The sequence below is a fragment of the Leuresthes tenuis genome, unplaced genomic scaffold (genome assembly GCF_036924035.1).
Source record: "Leuresthes tenuis unplaced genomic scaffold, fLeuTen1.0.hap1 SCAF_14, whole genome shotgun sequence".
Taxonomy (NCBI): Eukaryota; Metazoa; Chordata; class Actinopteri; order Atheriniformes; family Atherinopsidae; genus Leuresthes; species Leuresthes tenuis.
This window is the reverse complement of record NW_027325368.1, coordinates 23,397,059-23,416,938: the sequence shown is the minus strand read 5'-3', so window position 1 is coordinate 23,416,938 and position 19,880 is coordinate 23,397,059. Positions and strand designations below refer to the sequence as shown.

At 42.0% G+C, this 19,880-nt stretch overlaps 5 protein-coding genes across 8 annotated transcripts in view; 4 read left to right on the top strand and 1 right to left on the bottom strand.

The window, feature by feature from the left end:
• The window catches only part of scp2a (sterol carrier protein 2a), a 54,496-nt gene that overhangs the window by 17,939 nt on the left and 16,677 nt on the right, over positions 1–19,880 (top strand). Inside the window, exon 2 of the mRNA XM_072364298.1 lies at positions 19,248–19,307. Within this exon, the coding sequence (XP_072220399.1) occupies positions 19,254–19,307 (54 nt within the window). The 5' untranslated portion in view covers positions 19,248–19,253. The remainder of the gene's footprint in view (positions 1–19,247; positions 19,308–19,880) is intronic.
• Positions 92–2,338, top strand: zte38 (zebrafish testis-expressed 38). The gene is made up of 12 exons (XM_072364311.1): positions 92–155; positions 371–515; positions 615–678; positions 826–862; positions 977–997; positions 1,100–1,126; positions 1,212–1,279; positions 1,361–1,509; positions 1,592–1,812; positions 1,923–1,971; positions 2,058–2,098; positions 2,260–2,338. The coding sequence occupies exons 1-12, from the start codon at positions 105–107 to the stop codon at positions 2,305–2,307; spliced, it is 921 nt and encodes a 306-aa protein (XP_072220412.1). The 5' UTR covers positions 92–104; the 3' UTR covers positions 2,308–2,338.
• Positions 801–8,687, bottom strand: aldh9a1b (aldehyde dehydrogenase 9 family, member A1b). 4 transcript variants are annotated; one of them, XR_011907599.1, is made up of 13 exons: positions 8,539–8,635; positions 8,225–8,429; positions 7,465–7,610; positions 7,156–7,285; positions 5,344–5,478; positions 4,793–4,989; positions 4,523–4,663; positions 4,194–4,382; positions 4,026–4,113; positions 3,573–3,714; positions 3,284–3,396; positions 2,876–3,024; positions 801–2,280 (listed from the first exon to the last, which is right to left on the bottom strand). XR_011907599.1 is itself a non-coding variant. In XM_072364300.1 (12 exons), exons 2-12 carry the CDS (start codon positions 8,400–8,402, stop codon positions 2,930–2,932), a joined length of 1,554 nt encoding a protein of 517 aa, XP_072220401.1. In that variant the 5' UTR covers positions 8,403–8,429; positions 8,592–8,687; the 3' UTR covers positions 2,336–2,929. The 4 variants fall into 4 exon arrangements, 3 of the variants coding, with proteins under 3 accessions (XP_072220401.1, XP_072220402.1, XP_072220400.1); XM_072364300.1 differs by lacking the exon at positions 801–2,280 and having other exon boundaries at positions 2,336–3,024; positions 8,592–8,687; XM_072364301.1 differs by lacking the exon at positions 801–2,280 and having other exon boundaries at positions 2,336–3,024; positions 8,523–8,649.
• uck2b (uridine-cytidine kinase 2b) lies at positions 8,672–14,172 on the top strand. The gene is made up of 7 exons (XM_072364307.1): positions 8,672–9,077; positions 10,866–11,025; positions 11,514–11,610; positions 11,806–11,948; positions 12,147–12,244; positions 12,485–12,533; positions 12,836–14,172. The coding sequence occupies exons 1-7, from the start codon at positions 8,973–8,975 to the stop codon at positions 12,970–12,972; spliced, it is 789 nt and encodes a 262-aa protein (XP_072220408.1). The 5' UTR covers positions 8,672–8,972; the 3' UTR covers positions 12,973–14,172.
• On the top strand, positions 14,484–18,152 carry czib (CXXC motif containing zinc binding protein). Its single transcript, XM_072364276.1, has 8 exons — positions 14,484–14,579; positions 14,682–14,765; positions 15,188–15,244; positions 15,335–15,416; positions 15,506–15,537; positions 15,932–16,009; positions 17,591–17,656; positions 17,839–18,152. The coding sequence occupies exons 1-8, from the start codon at positions 14,514–14,516 to the stop codon at positions 17,914–17,916; spliced, it is 543 nt and encodes a 180-aa protein (XP_072220377.1). The 5' UTR covers positions 14,484–14,513; the 3' UTR covers positions 17,917–18,152.

The window sequence follows — 19,880 nt, the reverse complement described above, 5'->3', positions numbered from 1 at the left end:
GCCGAGGTTAAACACGAATGGTCGTTCACCTCGTTAGCTAATTGAATCGTTAGCATTGGGGCACTAAGAGCTAGCTGAGCTTTGGCAAAAGAAGAGAAGAAAAAATGGCAGCTGGGAAAATGTGCATCCGGAAGAGCAAGGAAGAAACTGCAGAGGTTTGAACACACCACATAATAACTACAGCCTTTAACAGCTAAAGCCTTTAAGACTAAAAAAGACGACACATTTTGACGTGAATGCTTGACCTCCTCTGCCTGTGCTAGAAGACATTTAACGTAGCCAACTACGACATCTTGTGGCCATGAAGTTATACGTGAAATTAGCGGAACCATGAGTAGCTCATTGCTATGTGTGTTATGCTTTTTACAAGTGGACCGGATTATTCCTGAATGACCTAAAAACCAAACAAGAGTCTCTAGTCTTTGTCAAAAGGATGATGGCTGTGGCTGTGTCTTCCATCACTTATCTCAGAGGAATTTTCCCGGAGTACGCCTACAGGTCCAGATACCTGGAAGGTGGGCACAGAGGACCACAAGTAACAGACACATGGTTTCACGGGATAATGGCTGTAACGACTCTGTCAAGGAATGATGAAAGCTGTTTTTATTTTCTAGATTTGTGCATCAAGGTTTTGCGTGAAAACTGCAACACCCCTGGTGCCAACAAAGTTGTGAAATGGTAAATTAAACGTTTTTGAGAATGTTCAGATAAAGTTTTTGCAAAACCAGATGTCAGATTAGTTTCTAATTGGGAAAAATCTGCAGCGATAGTCAGCTCTTTGTCAAAGTGACACACCACACTGACTTTTCTTTGTGATTTTTCCAGGATGATGGGCTGCTTTGATGCATTAGAGAAGCAGTATGTAAGTCGATTACACTCTTGACCCCTTTAAATTTGAAATGTTCCATGCAGTCTGCCATTTTGATCATTACTACAACCGTTTCCTTGTTTCGGCTCCACGTTGTCCTCTTGACAGCTCCAGATTATATGCATTGGGGTAAGCGAATCAAATCAGTACAGCAAAATTTTGAATTTACCTAAAACTTACAGAGAAAAAGATTTACACCGATGCTGACAACCTGCTATTGTTTCAATCTAGGTCTACACCAATCCAGAAGACCCTAATGTAAGTTTTGTTTTTAAAGCGGATGATTCATCTTATATGTCTGTGTTGAACATCATTTCAAAATCATAATTTTTTTTTTTTTTAGCGCATCATTGAGTCCTATCAGTTCAACTTCAGATACACTGAACAGGGACCAGAGATGGACATATTCAGGTTTGGGTGGACAATATTTACATTCATCACACAGGCGCAACTTAGGCAAACTGACTTGACTCGATGCTGATGAAACCACAGGAACAATGACATGGAGCTGCAGCTGACACTGGAAGACACTAAGAGAGCCTCTGTGCTGCTCATCAGGAAGCTCTTCCTCCTCTTGCAGAACCTGGATACCCTCCCCAGCAATGTCTACCTCACCATGAAGCTCTACTACTACGATGACGGTAAGACTCTTCACCTTCTACGTCTCTCTGAATCAGCTAAAGATCTCACTTTGAGATGCTGGGTTGCGATCTCCTTTCACAGTCACCCCTGCGGACTATCAACCGCCAGGCTTTAAGGAGGGCGTATATAATCGCCTGTGGTTTGAAGGAATGCCAGTGCACTTCAAGGTGGGCGAGGTGCACACAGCCTACCACTCATTGAGAGTCAAAGTGTCAGTGGAGCAAGGCCAGGTGGAAAAACTTCAGAAAGGGAACTACGTGAGGGAGAGTAAGCAAGTTTCTCCAGAAAGAGAAATGCTCGAGGTGGGTCCACACTCTCGATGCCAAAGAGCTCCACATTTAGCTTGTTACGTCTAAGTCTTATCAGCTCTCTTGTCAGTTTATCACGAACGCCTCTTAATGATGTGTGACAGGATCCTCCCAAGAAATTATGTGCTGAAGATGATCTTCCCTCTGAGGACGGTAGGTACACACGTGCTCCTGCTGTTACTGAACTGTTCAGTTTCACAGACTTTTACGGCTCACACTGCCAACTCTCTTTCAAACAGAGTCTGCACAGTTCAAGAAACCTAAAAAACCACTGGCAAAGGTACAGTACGGCCGCACATCTGGCAGGATTATAGGTTACGGTTAAAAAAAGAAACAAACCAAAACATAAAAACACAGTAGAGCTTCTCATGAATTGCTATAGAGATTAAAGCCAACTGGGTCGGTGATAACTCTTTTTTTTTGTGTGTGTGTCCGTCTCAGAGAAACGCAGCTGCCAAAAACCTGACGAGGAAGAAAAGAAGAGTTTAGGGTGCACAAAGACCACAGAAATTCACACTGCGCATTCATTTGATTGCATTTATAAACACTGTTCATGTTAACTTTCAGTTTATGTGATTCCAAACTTTGTTCGATGTTTTTTTTCTTCTTTTCTTTATAAAACTCGATCCACAAGGCAGAGGTTAGCTCGAATTTAAGAGGTGGACATTCTCTATGATTTCATTCAGTGTGTGCAGGAAGCAAAAGGTGCTTCATTTGTTAGCATTACATGTGTAAAAAGGGGTTGAGGTGTACAGGGCAGGAAATAAAGCTAGTTGTAAACACTAGTTGTTTTGTTTTTTTGTTGGAGGAAACTATGAAATATGCTTTAGAACTAGTCAGGAACTACTGTAGCATTGCAAATCATGAATTAGAATATGAAGTAACACAACGTCACATTGGCACCATTTTTCTTTTCGTTACTGCATTCTCAGCTCTCCTTCACAAAACAATTCACTTTTAAGGATGGACTTGAGCCCCACAGATGGAGGCCTGCTTCTCATTAATGTGAGCCTGGTTTTTCCCCGAGTTATGGCTGACATGAGCTGGTTCGGACCACCTGTTTTAGTCTTTGGCTCAGTGTTACAGCTGCAGCTCCCTCTAGTTGCGAAGTCTAGAAGAGGCTGTCCACATCTCCCATCTCCACAAACACAGTCTTCAGCTGGGTGTAGTGCTCGATCGTCACCTGGCCGTTCTCCCGCCCTATACCTGGTGAATGTAAGGAGCAGAAACACATTTCCACTTGACTCACTGTGGCTGGGTAGAATTAAAAGGAGTTACAGGAAGCACGGGCCAGATTAGATAAGGAGCACAACACAGCAAGCAGGTCATTCAAATCATATCTAACACCAGAGCTACCTGGTCTGATAGCAAAACTGCTGATTAAAGATGAATAAAAGCAGTTATTTGCATGTGATGTTTGGCTCCTGGGCAATTTGAAAAAAACAAACAAACAACCAGCCTGTACCTGACATTTTAAAGCCTCCAAACGGCACCTCCACAGGCGTGATGTTGTAGTTGTTGATGAAACAAGAACCGGCCTGAAGCTGCTCAACAACACGATGGGCGCGCCTCACATCCCTAAACACGAAATAGCAGGTTAAAGAGAGAAAAATCTGAAGTCATAAATGTAAATGATTAGTCACATTTACAGAAATATGGACAATCATTGCAATAATCTTTTTCACGTTGGTTATTTTGCCTCTTTAAATGTTAGAAACAATGGCTGGCAGTAACTGTTCTTATCACGAGCCGACCTGGTGAAGACGCCCGCAGCCAGACCCATTGTGGTGTCGTTGGCTCTCCGCAGCACCTCCTCTTCTGTTTCAAAGGACAACACAGACATGACGGGTCCAAAGATCTCCTCCTTCACGCAGATCATGTCGTCTGTGCAGTCACCTGCGGGTCGGTAGAACACGGAACACTAGTGTGAGTCACCAGTTTAAGAGAATTAAGGAGTCTTATTGTACATATTATTAGCTAGCTATTTTTAAAAAAATTCTATTTATTATTGAACTAATTTAATTTCAACCAATGTTTTTAACGTGTCGAAATGACAACAAAGAATCCTTGAGTCCCACTGCTGCAAGTCATTTTTTTTCCCTTCGCGCTGCTGTATTTGGATTTGGTACAGACCATCTGCGATACCAAAACTAAAAAAGGTTCTGTAATTTCTGCCTGCACTATAGGAATAAGCATGGGAGGCTTACCCAGTACACATGGAGTCATGTAGTATCCACCTCTGAGTTTGGGGTCTGACGGGACAAACGGTTCTCCTCCACACAACACCGTTGCTCCCTAATAACACAGCAGTTTACACCAGAATATAAAACACGAACCTACTGACGTCCTGTTTTGACAAAGCGGAGTAAATCTACCTCTTTTTTCGCTTGATCCACGAAGGATAGGACTTTGTCTAGATGTGGCCGGCTGACCAGCGCTCCCATTCTGGTGCTCTCTAACAGAGGGTCTCCAATTGTAATCGCACGGGTTCTCTTCACCACCTCCTCCACAAACTCAGGCAAGATATCCCTTTGCACAAAGACCCTTGTGCCATTGCTGCAAACCTGAGTCACACACAAGTGAAATCAACAGTTATTGCTATGCTTCTATGTTAGAGCTGGATGCAATGACTTTTAATTGAAATGTGTCCAAAAAAAGTTGAAGGCTGAAAATGTAACAATGAATCCAAAGCAGAACTTTCTACCTGGCCTTGAGACAGGAAGTTGGCCATGAGAGCCCCCTTCACAGCGTTCTCCAGGTCACTGTCCTGAAAGATGATCAGAGGAGATTTCCCTCCAAGCTCCAAAGTCACCGGTTTTACTCCCTTTGACGCCATTTCCATTATCTGAGGGAAGAAGGAAGAATATCAGTCGCTGATTTGGGTAATTGTGTGTAAAGTGCAATTCGCTAACAGAATGTGAAATATTTTGGCCGTGAGGTTTCCTGATCAGTGGAGGGCTACAAGAACACAGACCTTCTTCCCTGTGGGAACACTCCCGGTGAAGGACACCTTAGCCACATCAGGATGGTGACAGAGTAAGCTGCCGGTCTCCTGACCGCCCTGCACCACGTTGAACAGCCCCTCTGGAGAGCCGGCCTTCGCATAGATCTCTGCCAGTAAGACTGCTGTCACAGGCGTCACCGGTGATGGTTTGAACACCATGGAATTACCTAGAATCACCCAACAGAGAAGAACAGAATAACAAGTAACACTCAAAGTTGTTTGACGTATTTAATCAACCACGGTCAGTGTCGTCTTATTCAAAACATGTTCCAGTTTAAATCCATGCATCCTGCTTTCGTGCCATCTATGGGTGAGATTTTATTTCTGGATTATTCCAACCAAATACAGTCCAGTGCAAACACAACTTTTCTGTGCCGATGGATGTAATCTGGAGGTGAACGTAGAAGGAAAGTTGTGTTACTTAACCTTCTTAATAAACTTAGCAAATTCTTTGTGGTAAACTTTGGAGAAAAGTGAATAATTTGGATTTGTCGTCAGTTGCAGAGAGATGTCTCCCTCACCACAGGCTAGGGCTGGAGCTGACTTCCAGGCAGCAATCTGAAAGGGATAATTCCAAGCACCAATGCCGACACACACTCCCAGAGCCTCCCTGCGGGTGTAGGCAAACGACCCCCCCGGCAACTGGACATGCTGGCCTTGACAAAGGAAAACACAACGTCATTAGTATTTGGGCTTTACAACTGAGAATGTGGCACAACATGTCCACAAATTAAATTAATGTTCCCTGATTTGCAATGCATGTCGTCAAGTTGGATTTTTGCTAACGGAATGATTTACTGAAACTGCTGTTGGTTCATAATTCCATATATCAGTTGCCTCTTCTTTGCTAAGTCTTTGAGTAAGTAAGAGTTCATTGAAAAAGCAATAAAACTCCATGTGTTTTACAACCTGGAATTGAAACAGATTGTAAACCTTAATCAACAGAGAATGCTTTCCACTTTCAAGGTGAGCAAAACAAACAACCCACAAGACAAAAGTAAAATGTTTGCCCTCCTGCACAAATTACAGCGTCAAGTTTATTGTGTTGTTTCCATCATTTTGGCACATCTAAGCTATGGGATTTTTGGCCATTCCTCCAGACTAGAGCGCTCCAGCTCCTTCAAGTCCGGTGGTTTTTGCTGGTGTACAGCAAAATTTTTAATCTCACCACAGATTCTAAGTCAGGTTGCCTGGACATTGATTCGGCCATTCCAAGACATTTATATGTTGCAAAATAAACTACTTGCACTGAATGAAAAAAACCTCAGAATCCAGATGTGTGAAATTCGCCATCACAAAGGAACCAGACAGACGTGTGTTCGAAACACTCCAGCAACCGGACGCTACTGCACTAATCAAAAAGGAAAGTTGCATTCTCCATCCGGTGTTCTCAGTTGCAGACCCAGTAAAACACGCCCATCCCCCTGAATCAAAGATTTTCACCTGGTCGCCACAATTATTTTTGCAGTATTATTTGGGTCATTCTGACCAGCGAGCCGCCATCCCAGTCTCAAATCTCTGCATGTCCAAAACACATTTTTCTCAAGACTTTGACTGTATTTACCACCATCAATCATTCCTCCAATTCCGACCAAACATCCCCACAGCACGATGCTACCATCACTATGCTTCACCATGGGGATGGTGCTCTTGAGGTAATTGGTTTGTGCCACATGTAGCTTTCTCTTTGACAGACAAAAAGTTCCGTTTTAGTCCCATTGGAACGGTTTATCTTCTTCCACGTGTCTTTTTTCCTTCTTTTTAAAGTTATGTCCACTCTTTCCCAAACATCAGGTTTGTGGAATGTACGGCTTAAAGTGACTCTCCCTTGCCTGGTCCATTATTTTTGGTATTTCTGAGCAGTTTCGTTGTGGTCCATGGGATATTCTTAACCCCTCCTATTCTGAACTTCTCCATAACTTTGTTCCTGACCTGTTCTGAGAGGCCTTTGGTCCTATTAGTGGCGTTGCAGACTTTCACAGCACATGTGCATATGTACAGAGATCATGTCATTTCGATGGATTCTCCGGTCTACATGTCAAAGTGTATTTGGGGAGGACGCTGAACCCCACGTTGCTTCCAATGCGTTCATCAGTGTGTGAATGCACTGTATGCATGAATGTGGCCTGTAGTGTGAAAATACTTTGAGTGGTAATCCAGACCAGAAAAAAGTGCTATATTAATACCACTGACCAATTTGTAATATTTAATGTTGTACAGCAATTAAAATTCCAAAACCTATCTGTCACTTTCATGCAGGAATGCAAAAAAATATATATAAATAGGGGAGTTGACAATGAAGCTTAATACTTTTTCAAGACGTGTGTACCAACCTGCCAGTGTGCTGGCAACTCCTGCGTAGTATTCTATACACAGTCTGGCAGAATCCACATCCAGACGGGCCTCTGTGATGGACTTCCCATTGTTGACCACCTCCATTTCAGCTATCTCCTCTCTCCTGCTCTGTGAATCAAAAACAGGGCAAATGCAAGAAACTGAATGTTTGTAGAACGTACAGGGTGGGGTAACCTAAATAAACCCAACTGTGCGCCTTCTCAAGCACAAGTTCTGTGTTTTTATCAGCCTGGTTACTTATGTATATTAAGATTCCATCAGCAACAGTAAAACATACAAATAAACACCTCGATCATATGGGCAGCTTCGATCATGATCCTCGCTCTCTCCATCCCTGACATTTTGCTCCAGGGGCCAAAAGCTGACTTGGCTGCTATCACTGCCTGATCCACCTGCACAGCACCACAGGATTCCAACTGGCACAAGACTCGCCCTGCAAAGTGAAAAAAAAAAACCCAATACATTACCAGTTATATCGCAAGGTTGTCCTATTTTCATGTGTCGTCCCACGATGGTGGAATGACCTGCCGAGCGCTACCAGAACAGGGGCGTCCCTGTCTATCTTCAAGAAACCCAGCTCTTCAGAGAGCACCTCCTATCCTAGCACTTACCTTGTACTTCCCTACCCCATCTATCTCTGCACTTTATCTTTCTGCACTTCTTTCTATGCCTGCACCCAATCTCTACTCTGTCACCTCTGACAGAGTCAGACTAGTGGGTTCCTTCTATGTAGTTTATTGTTAGCTTTATATAGCTTGTTAAATCTTCATTTGTAAGTCGCTTTGGATAAAAGCGTCTGCTAAATACATAAACATAAACGTAAAAAGATGAGGCTGGGCTACCTTACAACAGCAAAAGCAACCAAGCCACATTTTTTTTTTAATTCCAAAAATCTTTAATGTTTAATGTTCACCCAGAAAGCCAAATCATCCAGTTCAAATACCCTTTGGCTGTTTTCTTAGACTAAAGCTCATCAGATAAACCTTTTACGACACAGCCATGACCAAAGTCCAGTTGGGAGACAGTCTCGGTAATCGTGTCTCTTACCCGTTGCTGGCTCGTAAACATTTTCCGTGTGACATTTCTCTTGGATGGTCCTTCTTTTCCCAGCCCAGAAGTTCAGCGGGATATTGATGTTCACTGAACCCGAAGAGAGGCACCGGACCGCGGCAGCGAAAGGAGCAGTAGCGGGCTGCCGGGAGAACGCAGCCAGCCTCAGGAGCATGCTTAAACCAGCCCTTCAGCTCCAAATCTAACAGTGGAGCAAACAGTATGATAGATAACGCTATGCAAAACTTTACGACAACATTAGAACTGTCAGTGACATCCAGTTTATAAAACGCACGCAAATCTGACCTCACCCCGTTATTTGTGGTGTCTTTGATTTGTAAGTTGGTTCCGCTGATAGACTTACGTCCAGGAATCTTCACAATAAATGCAGCTTTAAGTTCTACGTATCTTACTCAAACAGTTAGGTTACCATTACACTAGTTTTGCTGAGGTGCAGGCGGGAGGTGGGGCAATCTGACGTTAATGAAAGGTTACATTACAGCGTAAAAGCCCATTGGTCAGTTTCACTGTCAGTCAAAAAAGCATGTCAAGAAGATACTTTAATATAAAAAGCTTAATCAAAAATCACTTGTGTGCATGTAGATATCAGCTTGTGCGAAAGATAAGTACTAAAAGTTGTATACCCAAATAAAGTAGTGAATGTATAAAATTTGGAACAGTGTTGTGGGAGGAGCTCCGTCACAATGATGTTCCAGCACGGCAGCTCTAACTGAACATTGCAAGAATGGCTGGGGACAGTGAGACACTTCTTAGGGACCATGACGAGAATACCAACATTATTCGTCAGCCTTTTCTCATTGGTGTCTCCGGTGGGACCGCCAGCGGCAAGGTTGGCTTTCAAGTCGGCTTATTCGGCCATTTTTCCTTCGTGACATGTTTAGGTTTTCAGTTAAATCGCGGCTGGGGGTCGAGCACTTGCAGGGTGCTAAAGCTAGTTGACCGCGTGGCTTCCGTGACGCAACGCTACGCTCGTCAGTTCTGTCATCTGTTAATAACCATACAGTTTTTTGGATCAGCAAGTCTGCCCATTGTGGTGTTAAATTTCGTACTCAGTTTGTCAATTTTACCTGGAATTACATAGTTTTAGCTTGACCGACTTTTTTTTTAGACCGCAAAGTGAACATGACTGGTCTTAGTTAGCCAACATTGAATTCCATCACGTTAGCAGTGCTGGGTGCGCGAAGACAATAGCTTATGCTAGTGTGCCTCCAGTTTGACTGTGTTTATAAACGACAGGAACCTCCATTCTTCACACCCCACGTAGTTCACACGAATACAGTCTGTGAATTATTAACTATTATTTTTTAGTTGTAGTCTGCTTTTCACTTTGAGTGACCTGGCATCACCATTTATGTTGAATAACGTTAACCTAGATGTAGGTGAGAGGAAGAATAACTGCGACAGGCGCTCGCGGGAATATGCCACATGAAAGATTTCCTCCACGTTCTTTTGTTGTCCATGGGTGAACCCGTATGCGTCCAAGTAATATTTATCAACGGTTTGACTGGGTTTTAAAGTTTAGTGTAACTTGAGCTGAAAATGGTCAGAATTACAACTCGCTAGTAAGTCTTTTTGCGTTTAAAAGAGTCCTGTAACCTAAGCGGCCTCGTGGGTGGAGGTGGAAACCGCAGCGCCCAACTGACTCTGCCTCAGTTTCGGGAAGGAAACGTCACTGGCTATCTTTGTTGTGGCTCCACTACTTTGTGCAGTCTGTGAGTTGAGGGGAGGAAAAGAAAACCGTCATAAACTACACAGTGTCTAAACATGTTGGCTAGTGAGAGCCTTTGCCAAAACACTTAATCCTATTAAGGTAATTATCTCGGCTTTTGTTCCACTTAAAGTCTTTCTACCGCACATTTACCGCGTACGGTTATCTACGTTGGTGCACATACTGTTAGATTGCCGTTGTGATTGTTGCCCCTTTAGCCCCTCCTCTGACGGCTCATGACAGGATGATATCATTTTTCTGACTTGGGGAAGATTGTCTGACGTTTTCATTAACCTCACCGCAGACATATCATGTCTCGTGAGGTGTGTTATAATGTAGCTGGAACATGAAAAAAGAAGAAAGCCCTTTATCTGCTTGTTAAAATATTATCTTAATTTACAGGTTGTAATAAATCACTGAAACGGCTACTTTATAATCTGATTCCTTTCTCTTTTTTTTTTTTTAAGAGGACCAAGCATAATTAATTGTGAAGCATTGACTATCTTGGGGACTATCTTGCCAGTGTTGTTGTTCTGCTTTCAAAGAATCTTCAAGTCCTCTCGTCAGAAACTGCTTGGGGATGACAGGGATGACTCAGACTGCCAGCTTTAGAGTGCCAGCATCAAAAGTCATTGTAGCATAATATTATGGGCATAAAGGCAGCCGGGCCTCAGGCAGCAGGGGAATGCTCAGTCAGCGTTGGGTGTGGGACTCTTTTAGCTGGGGAGGTCAGAGAGGACACTCATTCATCACAGTTGTTGTTTTATTGTGAAATGATAAGTTCTACATATGTCTTTCTTTTTTGCCTAACCTTTTCCCCTAATATTTCAATTGGATTACATTTAGCAGCCCCCCCCCCCCCCCTTTTTTTTTTTTTAAATCTTAATTTATTTATTTTTCCTGTTTCAGTCATCTGTGTGTGAGAAGATCATGGAGCTGCTGGGGCAGAACAAGATCGACCACCACCAGCGGCAGGTGGCGATCCTAAGCCAGGACAGCTTCTACAAGGTGCTGACTCCAGAGCAGAAAGCTAAGGCGCTAAAGGGCCAGTTCAACTTTGATCATCCAGGTATGAAAACACTCGATTTTGATGCAACTCGTGGGCTGTTTTGTGTGTAGATTCACATGACCTCATGGTCTCAACCCTGCCCACAAAACTGCTTTTTAAAAAACTAAACGCTTTATTTACAAGTGGATATAACGCAAGTGTTTCTGAGACTGGCGTTCTTATTGTGGTCAGTAACGTGGCTTAATCGATGTGGGCGAGGCTTCTGCATTGGTAATTTTCTACTGCAGAAGAGCAGCCCCATATTTGGAGTCAAACTGCGCACTTGTGCCCCTGCTTTTTTTTCTTTCTTTCTTTTTTTAATCCTCTGAGGCAGCTGTCCGAAGACTCAGACTGAAGCCTGCACCTGCTATGTGAAAGGGGTTCCTCGGTTACCAAACTGGCAGTATGGGGGTACACGTGTCCAGGGGTGCGCACCAGGCTGCCGTGACTTGGTTTAAATGATGTCCCGTGAAGATCGCAACTGAGCGTGTGGTTTTTCTTTTTCTCAGATGCCTTCGACAGTGAGCTGATCATGCAGACGCTCCGACAGATACTGCAGGGGAAGAGCGTGCAGATCCCACTTTATGACTTTGTCACTCATTCCAGGTAAGCAGTGCTTTGTTTCCTTTACAGGTGGTGTTCTACGACCACCTGCCTTTGTGTTTGCTGTAGGATAGAAAGTTGGTATACAGTTATTAATCATGCTAAAAGGGTTTCTGAACCTGATGTGTGGTATCAGAATATGATATAATATAATCTAGTCACTCACAGAGAGGAGGGAACTTTTCTGTGTTGTTCCAGGAAGGAGGAGTTTGTTACGGTGTATCCAGCTGATGTGGTCCTGTTTGAAGGCATCCTCATGTTCTACTCACAGGAAATCAGAGAGCTGTTCCAGATGAAGCTGTTTGTCGACACAGATCCAGACACACGGCTCTCGCGTCGAGGTGTATAGCAAATGTGGGGGTGACGCCCACAGTGTCCATAGCAATTGGCACTTAGTGTACTAAGACTCAAGTGAACTGTAAGCTGTCAAATTGCCACAAAACACTGGCAGTGAATAATGTGGGCTTTTACATTTAGCTTCTTTTTTTCTAATCTATATTATCCTTAATGGGTTTTTTTTTGTACCTTTTTTGTTGCAGTTCTAAGAGATATCAGTGAGCGCGGCAGAGAGCTGGAGCAGGTGCTGGCTCAGTACATCACCTTTGTGAAACCAGCCTTTGAGGAGTTCTGTTTACCAGTAAGTTGTTAATCTTAACTTGTTAGTTTAGTTGAACACGACTATTATAGCAGGGCAAGCAATATTGTTGTCCAGTTTCATTATTTTACAGATGTATTGGCATATATAAGGGGAACAACGGCTGCTATTACAAAGATTGGCCACTAGAGGGCATCGATTTAAAAAAAATTTTTTGGGAGATTTTGTACATGAAGCTATGCCTTAATGTAGATTTCTCAAACTCAATCTTTTTTCTACTAGACAAAGAAGTATGCAGATGTGATTATTCCACGAGGAGCAGACAACATGGGTAAGGCCTGAGTGTTTACTCTGGAAATGACTTTCATTTGTGTTGGACAAGCTCGGCTACATTTCCATTGTGAGGCAAAATAAACATCCCCCTGCTCACTTCCTGTTCCTTGCATGTTTGAGTTGGATGAATAATCCTACAGACTTTCCAAATGTCACTGCAGGTGTTTTGACGCTCAGTTACTTCTTTTTCAGTGATAGCGCAGTAGTTTTGGTAACAAATTTAGGCTAATACGCTAAAGTTCTAACGAGCTGAATTTTTATTTTTTAACTGTTTGTGTAACAATCTCTTTCTTCTAACAGTGGCCATCAACTTGATAGTGCAGCACATCCAAGACATTCTTAACGGCGGACTAAACAAGCGCCACAGCGGTTGCATGAACGGCCACAGTACTCCACGGCAGCGGCGGACCTCGGAGTCGAGCAGCCGGCCTCATTGACCTCGTCACACCTCTCTTCACAGAGCGGAGAGGGGTGTAGGGTTTGCGCTGTATATAAGGCCTGTTGGCATCACTGTATTTAAGAGGGGGAGACGAGTGTGGAAAAGTAATGGAAATGCCTTGTATTATTGTGACTACTATTGTCATCAGTTACTTTGATTGTAAACGTTGAAGTCGTATTTAGATTTTTGTCAGAAGGGAAAAGAAAGGGTCTCGTATGGGACCGCAGGTAGTTTGTTCCCATGCATTTTCCTCCCAGATCAATTTATTATTATTATTTTTATGTATTCCCTGCTGCTCCATGGAACTGCTTGCCAATAATGAATAAACAAGGGGAAACTTCCTTTTTTTTTTTTTTTTAAATGTCTGATAAAACTTGAAGCCCTTTTCACTGGGGCATCTCACTAAAGTTTGGGGAGGCTTCCAAACGAAGAATTTGAATCGGAAAAGTTGTACGAACCAGGATTCTACCCTGTTCTGACAATCTTGGGGAGTGTTTCCCAGTGTTTGAGTTTGCCCTCTGTGTTACATCAGCGGTCCCTGACCACCTCAAAGTCCCTGCGCATCTTCAGCCGTGGAGCTTGTGTCTACCAGTGACTGTAAAGGCTTTAAGGCTCAGTCGACAGTTGTTAACCTCAGAATTTATAATTTATTCTTTATTTGGGGATGTCTTCTCCTGGATAATTCATACCTTATTCAAGTTTATTAACTAAAATGAATTGCAAAGCTATATTGATGCGATAGTGTCTAAATATGCAAATACACAGTTGCCCATCCCCAGTTTAGTTGCCATCACTCACCTAGCCAAATTAATCATTTCAGGACTATGTATACATACTCAGGTTAATGTTACCAATTTAAAAATGCCACAAAAATGCTTGATATGGTGAGGGGGGTGTTTGATGCCACAGCAATAGCAGTCATTCCAGGTGTGTGGCAGTTATCCACCAAGACCCACCACAATGCCTCAGTGATGTTGCCTCAGGTTCACGTGTATAGTAAGTATCCACACTAGCAACTAGTCTCTTATAAAGAGGTTCTAAGAAAGAAATTAATCAATTTTGTATGCCATCTGTTGAATTTGTTCTGTATAGTGCAATTGAATGAATGATTTGTACTGTAAGATTTGTACTGTATGGCTGTGGATTTGGAGGATACATCCTCAGTTGCTTAATGGCCAATAAACTGATGCAGACAATATTTTTGTCTTATGAGTGGTTTGTTGGACAATTTTTGAAAGAGAGTTGAGTTGATGCGTCCACTAGAGGGAAGCACCTTTCTGCTGGTGTGGTGGTTACTTCAATGCTCATGGTTAAGTGAGCATTTACTGGTGGGGTCCAGTTAAACACTGAGAATCTTTTCGTTCTTTATCAGCCTGGTAAAATGGAAAAATACGCTTGCTTTTATAAACACAATTGTTAACATTTTAATGTAATGCGTACATCACGTGCATTAATTTGAAACTTCATCAAATTTGTCGACTAAAGGCACTATGAAATATTGATACCTTAGCTCACTTATTCGCAAGACACGCTCAGAAGATGAAATTTACGAGGAGCTTTGAACGCACCAGTCAAAGTTGTCAGAGTGGGAGCGTCAAGATGGTGGTACGTACACCTTCTCACTAATGCATGTCTCTGTGGTAAACGGTGCACCGTATCAGCCAATAGTATAATCTTTAACATTTTATTTTGTCCAATGTGTGGTAGAAATTTGGTCTCCAGTTTAAAGCCACACTAGAGAACATCACCAATGTGAGACCACTGGGTGACGACTTCCGCTGGTTTCTAAAGGTACTGTGACTGTGATGCTAGCATGCTAACATAGCACTTTTAAACATCACCATAATGTTTTAGCTTTCTGTCTATGTTTGATAATGCTCAGAATTTAGTCACATTTGCTACTGCCCGTGCCCCTCACTGATAAACAATACTGAAAAAGCAGTGAGACATTGCATTGTACAGATGTTTATAGCGATACAATTGTTCCACCATGGATTTTTCTGGAGCAATCCAGAAGGCTTTATTGTTCTGAAAATAGTTCCTCGAATTCGGCACAGCGTGATTAAGAATTTATATACGAGTATATTATCGACTTATTTTTGTGTTTTATTTAAATGCAGGGTAAAACAAATGATACTATATGTGTTTACACAGTCATTTTGCTTTGCTCACACAAGCAATTTTTCCTACACCCCCCCCCACCCCCAAAATAGCTGAAGTGTGGAAACTGTGGTGAGATCCCAGATAAATGGCAGTACATAACCCTGGTGGTAAGGATGGAAATCTTTTCAGTTTGCCAGTTGCATAAGAATGCAAACATAATCAGTGTCCAACCTCCTTTTTTGTGTGTGTTTTCATAGGAGAGTGTACCTCTGAAGGGAGGAAGAGGAAGTGCCAGCATGGTGCAGAAGTGTAAGCTTTGTGCGAGGGAGAATTCAATCGGTATGTCCGAGTGCGTCCTTTGATTCTTTTAGTCTTATTTTGCTTCGTGTTGTAAAACTCGTCAAATGTCTTTTTTTTTCTCTGCTCAGATATCCTGAGAGACACGATTACACCTTATAATGTAAGCAAACATCTCCAGCCGCTTCTAAAGCAGCACAAACAGGACTTCTACTCAGATGCTTCACATTGAGTGCAGCTATGTAATGTAGCACCCAGCTTCTGCCAACAAAGACTGACAGTGCAGGGAACAACTTCACTATCATTTGCATATTTCTAATCTTAATTTGGCTCATGCTGGTGACTTCAAATGCATGTATCAACTATGAGATGATATAGGATGACATGATTTTAGATTGTTTTTCAGAAAACCGTGTTGCTTTTTTGTTTTCTCTTTAGAAAACTATTCACAATGTCTTGGTATGGAATGGTATTCTATTTGGGTGGAATCTTTTTTCAGCCTTTGACAGTGTTTGCATGTCTATTTGTCATGGCGCTGCACACTGGCTGGGACAAAGGCGGCGGACAACGAAACCTTCAAGACGATGGTGCAGTTTGAGTGTCGCGGCCTGGAGCCTGTTGACTTCCAGCCACAAGTAAGAATCCTTGATAAAAACACTGAGTGTTAACTGTGTAATAACAGAGAAGCTCCTTTCTAAAATAAAGACATCCCTGGCACAGACAGGGCCACTGCAGTGAAACGATAAAATTAAATCTGTGAAGAGGACGGGACTGAAAGGAACATTTTTAACTAACATGAAGCATATGTGATAGAATATTGCAGAAATGTTTTGTTGTGAAGAAAGGAAAGCTTATTTAAGGCAGTCGCTAACCGAAGCTAACATCATGCTGCTTAGAGTTTCGCGTGATCGGGGGTGTTTATGCACCGTTTTGTTAGCACAGGTGCTGTCCTTTGTAGGCAGAGTCTGCACACTAACCATCAGGGTCAGATAGAGAATAATATATTGTAAGGCTAGCCTCTGAAATTCAGTTTCAGTCCATTTTTATGCAAATAATAAATAGATAAAGATATCTGCTCACTGCAAGTTAAAGAAAGTAAAGTTTTTAGCAAGTTCTAAGATGATAGCAATTCATTATGAACTGTACATGGTGACTTATAGCAGCCACTGATTATGACTGTTGTTCATCTTCTTCCTCGACAGCAATGATAGAATAGCTCGTAATAGCTCCCTGGATATTTGGACGCAATGCCCATCTTTGTAGTCCAAAACAGTCGATCGCTAAATGAATGGACTTTTCCGGCTTTTGATTTTAGTATTGTATCTTATATGAGACTCAATTATCAAATACAAGGATAATATTGTTTTTCACTAACGACAAAAACAATTCTTTGAATAGATAATGTCATGAAAGGCTAAGCTGTCATGCGTTTCATTGCAATAACAACTTCATGGGATTTCCATTGGATTCATTCATTTGGCGTTCGACTGTTTTGGACTACAATGATGGCGGAGAGCAGAAACTCCGACAGCGAGAAGTGAGTTGTTTAAAACCTTTATTTTAATAGACTTCTTGTACAAAAATGTTACCCACGTTTGGGTTCGCGTGTAGAGACCCAGGTCTTTACATACGGGGAAAGTTTTGTGTCGAGCCTTGAGTGTTTTAAAAGTAGCGAGTTTGACGCAACACTTGAGAGCGCCCTATAGTGTCCCATTAAAAAGGAAATTGCACCATCGTAATTATGCTTTTAAAAGGAATGTTTGACTCGCGTACATTCACAAAAAGGCCAAAGTTTAATTCTGGTGCTAGTTTTGCTTTAATATTTTCTACTTGCATTGAATAGATGTGTTTAACATTTGGTTGTGAGGATTAGAAATGGACTGAGATATGATTTTCGCGGCTGTTCCTGCAGTTTGAGTACAGAAATACAATCCTGAAGTTAGACCTCAGGGCCTGGACACACGAAAGGCAAACTCAGAGCAAGCGAGAACACGATATGGCCTTCGGACAAACTGATGGGTTTGACCGCGCATCAACTCTGCATTCACTACACAGATAAAGCCAATGTGGGATATAAGCATTCTGAGCGAATGTTTAGCAGGCCTTCGGAAGCTGCTGTACACTGTAAACATACTTTATCTCAGATTTGAGGAACTTTGTGTGCCCAGCTTCAGATAATGTTATAATAACACCATTTGGCTAATTTCCTCCTCCAGGCCGGGTTTGCTGCAGAAGGAGCCGAGTCTGGAACGCAGTTCCCCGAAGTCAACCTGTTAGAAAAAGTAAGCACGGTGGGAACAGCTTGTTCGGTACATTAATGTTTACTAAATAAATCTTTTCAAGGGGTCATTTTCTTACATATTCACCCACTCTCTGTCCTCATTGGTTATGGGACTGGCTGTTCCCAGCAGCGTTAAATTTTATCCGTGCAAACTGGCAAAAACCCTCATTTCGAACGTTTCAGGACTGGACAGACTACGACGAGAAAGTCAGCGAGTCGGTGGGAATCTACGAGGTCACACACCGTGTCATCAAATGCTGATGTCATTCTGCGATAAGCCTCAGAGGTGGCCGAGCGAAACGCCTCGGTCCCGTTTCCTGCTAACCGGAACGCTCCACGCCCCGAGGCCGTTGGGTTTGGTTTGATTTGTGATGAACACTGAGAGGAGTGGATTAACACAACAGCTTGTCCAGTTCGCATGTCTTGGACTGACTGACATGTCCAATAAGCATGGCTTTTTTTTTTTTTATTGCATCAATAAAAGTAAAGGAAGAACATTTGAGGTTTTTCTTTAATTTCTGTTTTCTGTTTCACACCAAATGAAAACTGAACAAGAATTAATATGAATTCAGTTACTTCACAGCAAGTTCCATTTCCCTGGTAAAATAAAGATTAGATAAAGTACAAAGGTTCTGGTGATAGTGGCTCACATAGGCAGGCATTTGAAAGATTTAAACTGTCAAAGTTCAGTGGGACAGAAGATCTTACCTGCAAACCTTTTTTGTTGTTGTTGGAGGGGATTTAAAAGGTGAAAGTAACTGACTAAGTCAGTCCTATGACATGGATTTAAAAATAGCCAAGTTGTTGCTTCTGTGCTGTTTGAAACAGATGTTGCACTCAAATTAAGTTTGAGTGGGGGATGAGGGATTTTTATTATTTTTTTTGCATATTTACACCAGCAGGAGTGGTATTGGATTTTCGTTATGCACTGTATATATATATATATATATATATAATGACAATATAAAGATATTATGAATAAAAGCTGTGTGTTGAAGGATCGATATCAAATTTCACAGTCAACTCGAACGTAAACACGTGCAGTAAACTAAAGTGATGAGCAAAAATATGTAAAAGATTCATGCTTGATACAGCTCTACTGTGAATAATTCACGATAAAGATAAAATGAACACAATATACAATAACTGATCAGTTGATAAAATAGGTGCTTAAACAAAAAAAGCACGACGCAGTTTTGTTTCTTAATATTCATAAATCTAAAATAAATAAAAAAAAAAACAAATAAATCTCCATTCAAAAATGCACGTTCTGCCAGTATTGGGAGTGTGATCAGTCTGGTTTGGCTGTGTTTAAAGACGAATTGAAGAGGCGTTGAGGCAAAGAATATTGTAAAACTATATCAATTATTTTGATTGCTGACTTTTAAGGCGACATTTGTCTTCTGTTAATGGTGTACTAAATGCAGGTAAAGGGTCAAGCACAAGACTACGTTTTCACATACAGCCTACGTGTTTGCCCCCAGAGTGACGCATATTCCCGGCATTGACGATCTTTGCAGTAGGCGTGGGTTTCTGGCTAACGTGAGGCTTCTCGCTGCTTTTGGATCTGTGCGGAGGCCAGCGGGAGACAAGCAGCCATGGCACCTGGAAAGAACAACAGAGTGTTTGTCATTGGTGTGGGCATGACAAAGGTATTAGTCCTGTATAGAAGTTATGCATCTCTCTCACAGAGCAAGTTGATTTGACTGACCTTCCGCCGCGGAGTTTTGAGGCTAGCATAAGTAGCTAACTCAAGACTGTAGTGTTGTAACGCGTTCCTCTTAAAAAGTTACCAGATATTATAGTTACCAGGTGTTTCCCAACAGTTGTTGTGAGGGACTGTTGGGGTTTACTTTGTGGATGTGAGCTCTTGTTGTGTATGCAGCTCTTAAACGTGTGTAACAGGTGACAGTACACATTGAAACATTACCAGACACAGTTAGCTTAAATCCTGTTAAATTGATATAAAGATATATTACGTTTGTATTTGTATTTTTAACTTTTAAAATGCTAATTTCCCTAAATTATTTGGAAATATGTCTGAGCTGAATGACTGACATACTTTGGGACTCTGTGTCATTTCTCCTGTGGCAAAGTTCATGGACCACAGTTCATGGATCAGTAGTTACAAACTGTGTCAAAGGTTTTTCTCTCCAGCAGGCGGCTGATGATGTGACGGAGTGAATATCATCACCACTATTTGATCGGGCTAGCGTTTCAGCGAG

Excerpts from the sequence above, each read along its gene's own strand:
- zte38 (XM_072364311.1), top strand. The coding sequence starts at position 105 with ATGGCAGCTGGGAAAATGTGCATCCGGAAGAGCAAGGAAGAAACTGCA. Across the intron at positions 516-614 it reads CAGGTCCAGATACCTGGAAG|ATTTGTGCATCAAGGTTTTG; the intron begins GTGGGCACAGAG and ends TTTATTTTCTAG. Across the intron at positions 2,099-2,259 it reads CTAAAAAACCACTGGCAAAG|AGAAACGCAGCTGCCAAAAA; the intron begins GTACAGTACGGC and ends TGTCCGTCTCAG.
- aldh9a1b (XM_072364300.1), bottom strand. The coding sequence starts at position 8,402 with ATGCTCCTGAGGCTGGCTGCGTTCTCCCGGCAGCCCGCTACTGCTCCT. Across the intron at positions 4,990-5,343 it reads AGCTCCAGCCCTAGCCTGTG|GTAATTCCATGGTGTTCAAA; the intron begins GTGAGGGAGACA and ends GGGTGATTCTAG. Across the intron at positions 4,664-4,792 it reads GTGTTCCCACAGGGAAGAAG|ATAATGGAAATGGCGTCAAA; the intron begins GTCTGTGTTCTT and ends TTCTTCCCTCAG.
- uck2b (XM_072364307.1), top strand. The coding sequence starts at position 8,973 with ATGGCTGGGGACAGTGAGACACTTCTTAGGGACCATGACGAGAATACC. Across the intron at positions 9,078-10,865 it reads GTGGGACCGCCAGCGGCAAG|TCATCTGTGTGTGAGAAGAT; the intron begins GTTGGCTTTCAA and ends TTCCTGTTTCAG. Across the intron at positions 12,245-12,484 it reads TTGAGGAGTTCTGTTTACCA|ACAAAGAAGTATGCAGATGT; the intron begins GTAAGTTGTTAA and ends TTTTTCTACTAG.
- czib (XM_072364276.1), top strand. The coding sequence starts at position 14,514 with ATGAAATTTACGAGGAGCTTTGAACGCACCAGTCAAAGTTGTCAGAGT. Across the intron at positions 15,417-15,505 it reads TGCGAGGGAGAATTCAATCG|ATATCCTGAGAGACACGATT; the intron begins GTATGTCCGAGT and ends TTCTCTGCTCAG. Across the intron at positions 16,010-17,590 it reads CTGTTGACTTCCAGCCACAA|GCCGGGTTTGCTGCAGAAGG; the intron begins GTAAGAATCCTT and ends TTCCTCCTCCAG.